The sequence below is a fragment of the Asparagus officinalis genome, chromosome 6 (assembly GCF_001876935.1).
Source record: "Asparagus officinalis chromosome 6, Aspof.V1, whole genome shotgun sequence".
Lineage (NCBI taxonomy): Eukaryota > Viridiplantae > Streptophyta > Magnoliopsida > Asparagales > Asparagaceae > Asparagus > Asparagus officinalis.
The window spans coordinates 27228292-27241090 of NC_033799.1; the positions used below are offsets into that span (position 1 = coordinate 27228292).

The 12799-nt window shown below is 39.5% G+C and overlaps 1 protein-coding gene across 1 annotated transcript; it reads left to right on the forward strand.

Moving 5' to 3' along the window:
* Nucleotides 5529–6875, forward strand: LOC109845958. The gene is made up of 2 exons (XM_020415186.1): nt 5529–5664; nt 5752–6875. Exons 1-2 carry the CDS (start codon nt 5529–5531, stop codon nt 6873–6875), a joined length of 1260 nt encoding a protein of 419 aa, XP_020270775.1.

The following is a 12799-nucleotide window of genomic DNA, read 5'->3' on the forward strand; positions in this document are numbered from 1 at the left end:
AATTTTGGCAGCACCTACCCGCTGTTCTCCGAGTACACTATAGTACACGGAGAACAACGAGTAAGCGCCACCGAAACTCTGACGAAAAGAAAGTACACAAGAACACACGTAAATACTTATGCACGCCATGTTTACATACCTAACCCGTCCAAACTGGATAGATCCAATAAATATTTATATATAAGCCCTCCGTCACATACGATTACGGAAAGGTTATCGGACCGAACACGATGGTATCGTATCCGCCAACAATCCTGTACGCGTATGTGACAAGTAAATAAAGAGATTATATATAGTATTTATTGGACGGGGTATTCTACGGCTCAAAAATATGAGTGTACAGTGTGTGCAATTTCTATGTAATTAGCGATATAATAGTTACGATAACCCCACACAATCACCTCACCCTCATTGTAACCATCACCCTAACCCTAACCCTAACCCTCACCTTCACCCTCCCCTAACCCTAAACCTAAACCTAACCCTCAACCTCAACCTCAAACTCAACCCCACCCCCACCCTAACCCTAACCCTCAGCATCACCCCCACCCTCACCTCTAAACTAACCCTAACCCTAACCTAACCCTCAACCTCACCATCACCCCCACACTTACCCTCACATAACCCTAACCCTCACCCTCACCTTCACCCCCTAACCCTAACCTTAACCCTCACCCTCATCTAACCCTAACCCTAACCCTCAACCTCAACCTAAAACTCACCCCCACCCCCACCCAAACCCTCACCCTCACCCTCACCCCCTTAACTTTAACCCTAACCTTAACCCTCACACTCATCTAATTTTTTATTAGGGTTTTGAAAAAATTAAACTATATAACTATAATCTTAATTTTTTTATTAGGGTTTTGCAAAAATTAAACTATATAACTATAATCTTAAATTTTTATTAGGATTTTGATTTTTTATTAGGGTTTTGATTTTCTATAATTATTTGGTTTTGCAAAAATTAAACTATAAACTATAAGATTGAGGGGGGAGGGGAAAGGGGGTACCTTGAGAGAGAGGGGGGAGAGAGATCGACGGCGGCGGCGGCGGCTCCACCCAACGGCGCGGACGACAGAGGGGGTGCGCGGGTCTGGAGAGAGAGAGGGCGGAAAGAGAGGGGGGGGGCCCCGCGGCCCGGCGGGTCTGCGGAGGAGAGAGGGGGGAAAGAGGGTGGGTGCTGGGCGCCTGTGTTCTGAGATCACCAACGGGCAGCGGCCGGCAGCGACGAGGGTGGGGGCGTCGGGTCTGAGGTTGGGGGGCGAGGGTCTGGGAGAGAAAGAGGGGGAAAGAGAGGGGGGGGTCTCGGCCAAAACGGGCGCGGGGTGCCCAAAATTTTGGGCGCCCACGCCCGAAATTTTTTTCCCACCCAAAACTTTTAGTGACGGATTGTTCCGTCGCTAAAAATTGTTTTAGCGATGGAAAATCCGTCGCTAAATCCTTATTTACCGACGGAATTGTAGATTGTCGTTAATATTTTAGAGACGGAAAAGTTTAGTCGCTAAAACAACATTTTCCGTCGCTATAACTATATTTTCCTACGGTTAAATAGCGACGGAAATTCCGTCGCTATAAGTCATGTTATAACGACGGAATATTCCGTCGCTAAATATCCGTAGTCAATAACCCATTTTCTAGTAGTGAGAAGAGATCATTGCCCGAGTCAGAGCTGAAGAAGCTAAAAAGTCAAAGCCGCAAGCGTAACGCAACCAAGGCAATGCTCCTAGATCCAAGAGAAAGGAGACTCTGGCCGCCGATACCAACACCCGAGCACCACTTACGAAGTAGGGCAAGGCATCAAATTAACAGAGGACACCCAAAAACAGTACTCTTTCAAGGAGGAACATGTGGACACCCTATTCTAGCTACTTCCGAAGAACAACAACCTAAAACTTCCTGAAGTGAAGAAATATGAAGAAGCAGGGAAAGTAGATGATCCTAACTACTGCTGGTATCATAGAATGCTAGGACATCCAACGAGGAGATGTTATATCTTCAAGGACATTCTGCAACACCTGGTCCATACTAATGTACTCAAGCTGAAACCAGAACATAAGACCATGTTCATCAATTTGATATCGGTCCAGTTCAGAGATTTTCCTCCTGTAGTAGTAGTGGATGGTGTTATCCATATCCCTAAGGGAGAAATACACATGAAGAATGCTGATTCACATGGTCAGAAGGATAAATGTTTGGTACCCTTCACTACTCCAAAAGGAGAAATCATGTGGGTCCATCCAGACTTAATTAAAGATCAACAGTGGACAAGTGCATCAACGAAGAAGAAGAGAGGCAATGCAAAGTCATCCAATATGATTAGCCCCTCTATAAATGAGAATGATGATCATCTCAAACCTCTTACGGACTCGGAAGAAGAGAGGATTGTCCTTGCAACAGATCAAAGAGATAACCCTGGCACCCGATCAGGGAAAACATATTTGAAAAACTATAGCCAAGATGCTCTAGGAGTAAAATAACAAGCCTAGGAGGTTAGGGGCTCTTCTCCTAAGAAGACAACCAATAAAGGGAAACAGAAAGAGCTTCGCTTTAGCCAGAACCTTCTTCAAGAAGAGACTGGAGGATCGAACACTCCCTTCTAATTCAATGTCATAGTTTAATTAGCTAACATCCCTATGAGGATCACCTTGTACGAGCTCCTACGATTGTCCAAGACCACAAGAGAAGCTCTAAATGAATCTTTAACAGACACGGAGAGCTTTATTACTCAAGTTGCTCTAGTTCTAGAAACTTCTAAGGGACAATCTTGTGTATAGTGTCTACAAGCCGCAAGAAGTCTGCCATTTATATTATTCACTCATGAAGACATGAAGATTAAACACAAACATGATAGACCTCTGTATTATACGAGGTATATCGGTTCTTCTGAGATCAGCCGTGTACAAGTTGATCCGAGCTCGGCACTTAGCATCATGCCATATCGGGTCATGCAAGTTCTAAGGATTCCTCTACACCGGTTGAACTCCACTCAGACGACCATCTTCAGCTTTAATGCCAACAGCACATGACCCTTGGGTAAAATCAAACTCAGGTGCCAAATCAGAGATCTCAAGTCCGAAGTGACTTGTTACATCATAGATGCGGACACGTCTTATAATTTGTTGTTAGGACGACGTTGGACTCATGTGAATCACATTGTCTCATCTACTCTTCATCAGGTCATAAAATATGCTGACGAGGAGGGAGAAGTCAGAACTCTGATTGCTGAGAAGCAACCCTTCAAAGGGGTGGAGAACTTTCACACCAACTCAGTCTTCTATTTAGATTTCCAAGAGCCTGAGCAATCAAATGTGGCCACTGACAGTTGAAATGAAGCTGACATATAGCCCGATCCTGAGGAAAGATTGTCCATGGGAGTTGAATTTTGATGTAATAGGTCAGAATGAAGATAATAACAATGTACTGAGTGAGGGCGAGTGGTACATTAATGAAGATTTCAATTTGGCGTACTTGTCAGATGTGTCCTCTGAATATGAACAAATAGAGATTGATACAGATACACGTATTGATTCATGGTGCACATTGTACACCGAGATATCACTCACTTTGCCTCTAAAATCATCCTTCACCACATTCGAAGAGATGGAAGATGTGCAGAAGGCTTTCTTCATGATCACGTCCAAAAGGAAAGGGCAAAAGCCAATCTACTTTGGTAAGGTCAAACCTGAATTACTCAAGCGAGAGAGTTCAGAGGAAGACCGTGGAGTCCCCCAATTCTATTATCATGAACCTAACTCTATCAAATTGATGATAAGGATGGGTTACGACTTTGGTAAACAGGAAGGTTTAAATTTTAGGAAAGGAAGACGAGCGTCGATTCGGCTTTCTACTCCAGAAGAAAAACCTCGTGATTATTACCATAAAACTAAAAGAGGATTAGGTTATGTCTCAACTCATCCCTTTTCAAAAGATGAGATTGGCAACTGTCTGTGTCAAGATCACTCATCCGGAACATCCTCATCGAAATCCGATGTAAGTGTCGGAGCAATATTTAAAAGCATGTCCATGAACACGGCTTCAGTTAGTCATCCGGTCGAAGATGCAGAGGATGACCAAGAATTGATCGAATCAATCAGTGATCCTTAGATCAAGCACCTTAACATCTTATGGGATACGTGTTTTGAACAGCACGAACTGCCCACCGAAGATAAGGTGATCCAGGTCAACATGGGGAGGATGAATCTGATCCTAAGCGAGAGCTTATCACCTCCCAAGAAAGAAGACCTCATATCTCTCATCAGAGAATATATAGATGTCTTCGCTTGAAATTATAAAGACATGCCTGGTCTTGATCCCAAGTAGCCATGCATCATCTTAACATTGATTCGGATGTGAAACTCGTCAAACAAGAACAACGCCAGTTCCGTTCAGAGATCATGGAAGTAATTGAGTCGGAAGTTAAAAAGCTTATCGACTCAGGCTTTATCAGATAGGAACAACATCCCAAATGGGTCGCTAATATTATTCCTGTGCCTAAGAAAAATGGCAAAGTTTGAATTTGCATCGACTTTCGTGACCTAAACGCTACATGTCCGAAAGATGAATTTTCACTCCCCATCACAGATGTCATGATCGATAATACTTATGGGTATGAGAGGATATCTTTTATGGATGAGTTTTTAGGATATAACCAGATTAAAATATACCCTGAAGACGAAAAGCATACTACTTTCAGAACACCCATGGGGTGTATTATTATACGGTAATGCCCTTCGGATTAAAGAATGCCGATGCAACCTATCAGCGTGTCATGAATACAATCTTTCACGAACATCTATGCAAAAAGATAAAATGTTATGTGGATGATATTGCAGTAAAGAGCCAAAACAGAGGTGATCGTCTTACAAATCTAAAGACAATGTTCGACATCATGCGAGCACATCAACTGAAGATGAATCCAACCAAATCGTTCCTGGGGGGCCTCTAGCGGTAAATTCCTATGATTCATAGTCACATCTAAGGGAATTTCTCTCGACCCAGAAAAGGTTCGTGTTATCTAAGAAATGTCACCTCTAAGAAATATCAAAGAGCTCAGAGGTTTGTAAGGCAGATTGGCGTACATCCGAAGATTCATATCAAACCTCTCAGGACAATGTCAGCCCTTCACTAAGATGATGAATAAAGGAGTTTCATTCATTTGGGATGGAGATTGCCAAAAGGCATTTGAGGAGATTAAAAGATACTAGGGAATCTTTCTGTTATATGTGAGGGCCATGAATCATTCCCTTGGAGCGTTATTAGCTCAGAATAATGACCAAGGACATGAGCAAGAAATCTACTACCTTAGCAGAACCATGATTAGAGCCGAACATCGATATAATCTGGTGGAAAAGGAGTGCCTTGCTTTAGTATTTTCTATCTAGAAGATATGACACTATTTGGTCGGGCAATCGATTCATATCATCTCCAAAGTAAATCCTTTGAGAATGCTCATGATAAAGTCGTCTTCTCTGAATTGTCGTCTAGTGAAATAGGCGATCCTCCTATCGTAGTATGACATGTAATTTATGCCTCAGAAGGCTATTAAAGGTCAGGCTATGGTAGATTTCTTAGCCGACCATCCAGTATCTGAATCATCCAAATTATATGAAGATTTAGCAGATGAAGTAGCCGAAGCTTGTGCAACTCAAGAAGTTATACGAGGTTAGAAGTTGTTCTTTGACGGTGCATCCAGAGCAAACCCTAATAGAGGAATCACCGTTGGCATAGGGGTGGTACTTGTATCCCCAGGCGGTCATATAATCCTAAGAGGATACTCTCTAATCGAGCCATGTACCAACAATGTAGCAGAGTACAACGCTTTGCTACTAAGAATACAATTGGCTGAAGAGCTTAACATTCGACACCTCGAGACTTATGGTGATTCTCAGCTTATTGTGAATCAAGTCCAAGGAGAATATAAAGCACGTAATGACGACTTAGTCCCATATCACTTCACCGTGCTAGAGTTAGCTCAGAAGTTTGAAGGCTTTTTCATTGAATACATCCCAGAAGCCCAGAATACATATACGGATGCTTTAGCCTCATTGGCAACTTATCTAGCATTGCCACCAAAAGAAGAGACGATGATATTCGTCATTGGTCGTGACTTGTACCACCCAAAGATTCCCTTAGAACACTGCTCAAATGAGACTATAGTGGAGATCGCCTGTGCAATTTTAATTGAGCTAGAATCCAGAGATTGGCGATTTTTGTATATTGACTACGTCTTGTACATGATACTACCTGATGATGCTAAAGAAGCGGCCGCCATCAAACGAAAGGCTCTTCGATTCTATTACGACACGGTCTCTCAAACCTTGTACCATAAATTACATGATGGAGTCTTACTTTGTTACCTCTCTAGAAGAGAAGCACAGGAGGATCTCAGGGAAGCTCATGATAGGATGTGTGGAGCTCATCAACCTGGAGTTAAGTTAGGAGACTGTCTCCGACGAATTGGCTACTATTGTCCAAAGAAGTTTTCAGATGCTGTTGACTATGCTAAACATTGTCACGCATGCCAAATTCATAGTGATTTCATTCATCAGGCACTAGGGAACCTGCACCTAACATCAGCATCTTGGCTATTTGAGATGAGGGGAATGGATATTGTTGGACCCATCACTCTGCTAATGGCCAAAGGATATCGGTTCATCTTGGTAGTGACCGATTACTTTTCCAAGTGGACGGAGCCAATTCCGTTAAAAGAAGTCAAAGCTTCAAACGTGATCAAGTTCATCAAACATCACGTCATCTACCGTTTTGGTGTACCGAGACGAATAGTCCATGATGATGGAACTCAGTTCGTTAGTCATGGTTTTCAGAGATTCTACGACAAGTTTAGGATCCAAAGTATCGCATCGATGACATAATATCCACCAGCCAATGGCCTTGCTGAAGCGTTCAACAAGATTATTGTGAAGCTTCTCAAGAAGTTTGTCTTCAAGAACCGTCGCGATTGGGATGAAAAACTTAGCAAATGTTTGTGGGCCTACCGCACAATAGTGAAGACCCCTACAAAAGCCACCCCATTCTCTTTTGTATATGGTTGTGAAGCCGTATTACCGTTGGAAATATAGATCCCGTCTCTGAGAGTCACCCTTGCGACCAGGATGACGGATGAAGAGCAGCATCGATTGTATTTTCAAGAACTTAAAGTATTGGATGATAGGCAACTTTAGGCTCAATAACAGATCGAGTTGTATCAAGCTCGAATTTTCAAAGCCTACAACAAGAAGGTCAAAGAACGTATCTTCAAGAAAGGCGGTTTGGTCCTAGTTGTCAGACGACCTATGGTGATGACACATAAGACCAAGGGGAAGTTCAATCCTAAATGGGAATGACCCTTCATAATAGAATCAGTCTATTCAAATGGAGTATTATACCGTCTCATCAACTAGAAAGGCGACAGGCTCATGATGCCTATTAACGGGAAATTCCTCAAGAAATATTACATGTAGGCCATGAAGTCCCCTTTTCCTACCCAGCCAAGTCTGAGATGATGAATTAACTTTCCCCAGACTGGGGGTTGGTTATTCAGGATTCATTGAATAGAAAAGTAGCAAATCATGTTAACTTTTCCCAGCAAGTCTGAGATGAGAAAACGATTTTATTTAGACTGGGGGTTGATTACTCGGAATTCATTTGAATGGAGAGTAATAAACCATTTTAAATTTTCCTCATCTTGTATGTCATCAAGTTAACATTACACCTCGGTTAATTGAAATTTTATGGAATCATTCTAAGTGATAATAAAGAGAATTTTTGATTTATGCTAAGTTAATATTACACCTATGGCAGTTTTAATGTTTTCATTATCTCAAATCAAAACATAACAAGGAAAAGGCAATGAAAAGCATTATGATATTACTTTCATTCAACATTGTTAATCTGATATAGAGTGACAATACTTGGCATGAAAATAATACAAAACAAAAAATTTTATCCCCAGCTAAAAGCAATATAAGGTTCAAGCACCAAGGCTCATCAATTTGAGGGATCTGAGCTTGGACTTAAACAAAGACAGCTTCTTCTTATGGGCCGCTCGAACTCGTTCAGCCACTTCATTCCTAAGTTCCTCATTAGTAGGACCAGTAGCGGAGGTGGTTATTTCAGCTTGGAGTTGATCATGCTGCTTCTGCAAAATCACGATTTGGTTCTCTGTTTTAGATAAACTCTTGCGAAGGGTTTCCTGATGGTGCACTTGTGAGATTCCAGCTAGAGAAAGAGCTTGGTCCACTTCAGATTCCAAATCGACGTGTTGTAAATCTATAAAGGCTCTTAATTCCGCTTCCAAGAGGATAATGCTCTCTCTGCAACGTTTAGTCCATTACACGTTGCCCAAGCTCTCAATGCTATCTAGGTAGCTAGTCAGGAGAGGCTTGTGTTAGACCCTAGAGGGGGGTGATTAGGATCTTATGCTAATCTAATCCGATTTTATGCTAATTAAAACTAATAATTGTTGGCCCTATAGTTTTGATGATGATTTGTCAAACAAGTTATCGCTAATATATTTTCTAGTCTTTGTTGTTGTGGTTTTTCCTCCTTACAGGTAATTCAACACACGACAATCAAGAGTTAAAGATTCAAGTTCATGTGTGTGCATTAACAATTGGTATCAGAGCTTGGTGCTCTTTGATTTAAGGTCTAATCGCCTTGAGTTAAAGATCCAAGTTATCGTATTTGTGCTAATCTATTTTTGATTACTTTTTGCTTCTTGCATATAATCTTTATGGATATGTATGACGCATCTAGTTTAGGCTATGCTATTAATGTTGCTCCTCGTTTGGATATTTTTCCCTATGCTCAATAGTGTGTTAGATTCAAACTTTTTGTTCAATCTAAACAATTCGATTTATGGAAAATTATTGAGGATGCCTATGTTGTTCCCATTTTGAAAAAAATCCAAATGGAGTGAAAATGATAAAAGATTGTTTAATATGAACAAGCTTTTGTTAGAATATTTGCTTAAAGCTTTTCACTCTTCCTTTTCTAAAAAAATTGCTAATTTTGATAGTGCTTACGCCTTATGGAAATTTATTGAAGCACATGAAGGGGACTTAGAGGCCATTCAACAAGCGTTGGAAAATCCCGCTTTGAATTCTCAAGAAGCCTCATCTCCATGTACAATACCACTAGGTGATAACCCTAATGAGGTATGCGATCTTGACAACGATGATATTATTACTTTTGATGAACTTGCTCTTGAGTTTGAAAAATTACACAATTGCTATATTGATGTAAATAGTAAGTATGTTGATATGAAATCCATTCATGAAACACTAGGTACTAAGTTTAATTTCATTGCAAATAAAAATATAATTCTTAAAGAATGTAATGAAACTTTGAGATTGGAAAATGCTAGTTTGCTTCATGAAAAATATGATGTCATGTTAGAAGTAGATAAGTTAAAATCTATGATAAATAATCATGTTTATCCTACTTCTAGTAGCAATGCTTGTATGCACAATGATGAGTTGAATCAAATGAGGAAACGCATATTTACCTTAGATTCAACACTAAACACTTGTATTGCTAATAATAAAAAACTTATGGACTTGTGTGCAAAATTCAATGTTAATTCTTCTAAGAAACTTATTCACTATGCACACACGTATGAAAAAATTCATAAATGTTTTATTTGCGGTCTTAAAGGCCATTTAGCTCAATTTTGTCATAATGCACAAAAAATTAACAAGCCTATTCATGATTGTGCATCCCATCAAGCTTCTTCATCACATACACAAGTACACGCACATAGTGTAAATCATAAACATGCTCATGTGTATAAATGTGATTATTGTGGTCGTCTTGGTCATTTGGCCATGTTTTGTTTTGATTTGAAAAGAAATTCTCGTTTGTAAAATAATTACAAAGAAAAATCTATTTTTGCAAATGAACCACGTGCAAATCATTTCGGTCAATGCAAACCATTCAAACCCCTACATTGCACAAATTGCAATCGCATGGGTCATGTTTACGATTTTTGTTTTGACCGTATCGGTGCACAAAATACGCCTAAGCGGGTTCATAACCCTAAGGCCTTGGATTTACATGATAGGGGTCATGTCCCAAATTTCAGTGGTACCAAAATGATTTGGATACCAAAATGAGTTTTATTTTATTTTATAATTATCGTTATGATTTTTTTTGTTTTATGGTTGTTTTTTGAATTTTAAAATAGTGATTTTGTTTTTATTAATCTAAAATAAAATATTTTCACGATTTAATAGCTAAAAGCTTTTTATATATATTTATATATATTATAGAACAATTTTCTTAAAGGTCCAAACTGAATATTTTCTAAAAATCCAGTTTTACAATATTTTTGACATTATTTCTCTCGCGGTCGACTGCCACGGTCGAGCGTGAATGTTTCTGGAATTTGTCACGGTCGACCACTACGGTCGACCGCAAGAAAAATTTTTTTGTTTCGATTTCATTTTCTTATCGGGTTTCGGTTTTTATTTGATAATTTTCTCAAACCTGATTCATCATCACCATTGATCTCATTTATAACCAGATCCAGACCGTCCTTTCTTCTTCTCTAAGATTCAATCCTCCTCATTTCCCCCCAATTTGATTCTTTCCCAAAATTCCCAGTTCTTCCCACGGTCGTTCGCAGCTCCTCTTCGATCGACCGCGACCATCTCTTCATCAATTTCCTGTTGAAAATTTGTTGGGTAATCTCTCATGTCTTCCCTCTTGTTTCCATTCTCTCTTAGGGTTTCATTGCCTATTCTAGGGTTTTTCTACTTCAATTTCTGTCTTTTTATATCTGCCAAACCCTAGTTATTTCAACCTAACAATTGGTATCTGACATTATGCCTCCTAAGAAGAGATCTAAGACGGAGGCTAGTTCCTCATCTTCCATTGCCTCTCATTATGAGGAATTTCAACTATTCAAACCCCTAATTAAAAAATATAGGGAGCTTTGTAAGTTGAAAAATCTATCTAGTAGATATATAAAATACGAGGAATTAGTTATCTACAATATTCATGAAATTCTATTTGTTGTTGGTTTGCATGATCTATTAGATGTGGAACATAAAGTTCCTTATTACCCATTCCTCGTCTATTTGTTTTATGCAAATCTGTCTGTCACCACTTCTGCTTATGGTATTTAAACCATCACCACATCTGTTAAGAACATTCAGATCTCATTTTCTGCTGACGAGCTTGCGGGAATCCTTAAGATCCCGTCAAGTGACGTCGAGCTCATGTCTATCGAACACACCGATCAGGCTGTGAACGATTCTATGTTTAAACCCGGTTGCACCTACCCTATGAACAACAAATCTCTTAATCCTACTGCTAAAATCATTGCTCGCATTATTGCTCAAAATCTTATTCCTAAAACCGGTAGTTTTGATCACTTTGCCCCTGATAAGGTTAATGCTGTTTATGCCATATTTGCCAAAATAAAAGTGGATTGGGCAAATGTTTTTCTTAAGAACATGGCATGCAAGCATTACAAATTTCTTCCCTTTGGTTGCTTCATCACCCTCATTCTCCAACACTTCGGTGTTGCTCTATCAAATGAACCCAAAGTTAACCCAAGTAAGGAGTACTTTAATAGAGTTTCTCTCTCTCGTATGCGTATTTCAGACTCCTTATCTGATCCTGCTAAGCCATCATCTTCCCGTTCTCGGTCTAGAGCTTCTACCTCCTCCACTTCTGATATTTGTGCCCGCTGCTAAGCCATCATCTTCCCGTTCTCGGTCTAGAGCTTCTACCTCCTCCACTTCTGATATTTGTGCCCGATTGGATCGTCTTGAGACTCAGGTCTTCTAGAGCTTCTACCTCCTCCACTTCTGATATTTGTGCCCGATTGGATCGTCTTGAGACTCAGGTCTCAACTATTCAGAAGGACGTTAGGACTATTCTCAGTTATCAGCGTCAGTCTCTTAGGATTCCGGATCCCTCTTCCAGTTCTGACTCTGGTTCAGGAGAGGGATCTGATGAAGAATCTGCTTCTGGTTCGGGTTCTGGCTCCGGATCTGCTTCTGACGATGGTAGAGATTGATTCTCGATATTATTGGGTTTATTATTATGCTTATGTTTTGGTGAACGAAAACTTGATACTTATGTTTTATTTTGTGTTGTAATAACTCTATGGTTTGTGTGGAAAACTATGTGTTATTATGGAACAAATTATGTATGGTTTGTGTGAAAAACTATGTCGTATTGTGGAAAAGATTATGGTTATTTTGCTTATGATTTTATATTAGTTTTAAATGATGCTTTGTGATTGGTTTGGTTTTTAATGTTGTGTATGGATGGATATGGTTGCTTAGCTCCTATATATGATCTTTATATGTTATTTATGCAAATTGATAAGGGGAGCTTTAGCCATATAATTGTTTATTATCTGTGCTTGAATGCAGGGGGAGCGTTGCTCCTATTTATATTTATTCTTTTTCCCTTTTTTGATGTTGTCAAATGGGGAGAAAATCTACATATTGATGTTCAGTTTAATGTTTGATGGAATGCTATGATATGTGGTTTAATATGTGGTTTTTTGAATTCATTTTATATGAGGTTTATCAATATGTATTTCATACCATTAAATAAATTGTTTGCCATCATCAAAAAGGGAAAGATTGTTGGCCCTATAGTTTTGATGATGATTTCCATTAAATAAATTGTTTGCCATCATCAAAAAGGGAAAGATTGTTGGCCCTATAGTTTTGATGATGATTTGTCAAACAATTTATCGCTAATTTGTTGGCCCTATAGTTTTGATGATGATTTGTCAAACAATTTATCGCTAATATGTTTTCTAGTCTTTGTTATT

Bases quoted from the DNA above. Each gene is read 5' to 3' on its own strand.
- LOC109845958 (XM_020415186.1), top strand. From the start codon at position 5,529: ATGCCTCAGAAGGCTATTAAAGGTCAGGCTATGGTAGATTTCTTAGCC. The intron at 5,665-5,751 runs GTTAGAAGTTGT...TTGTATCCCCAG, and splicing joins AACTCAAGAAGTTATACGAG to GCGGTCATATAATCCTAAGA.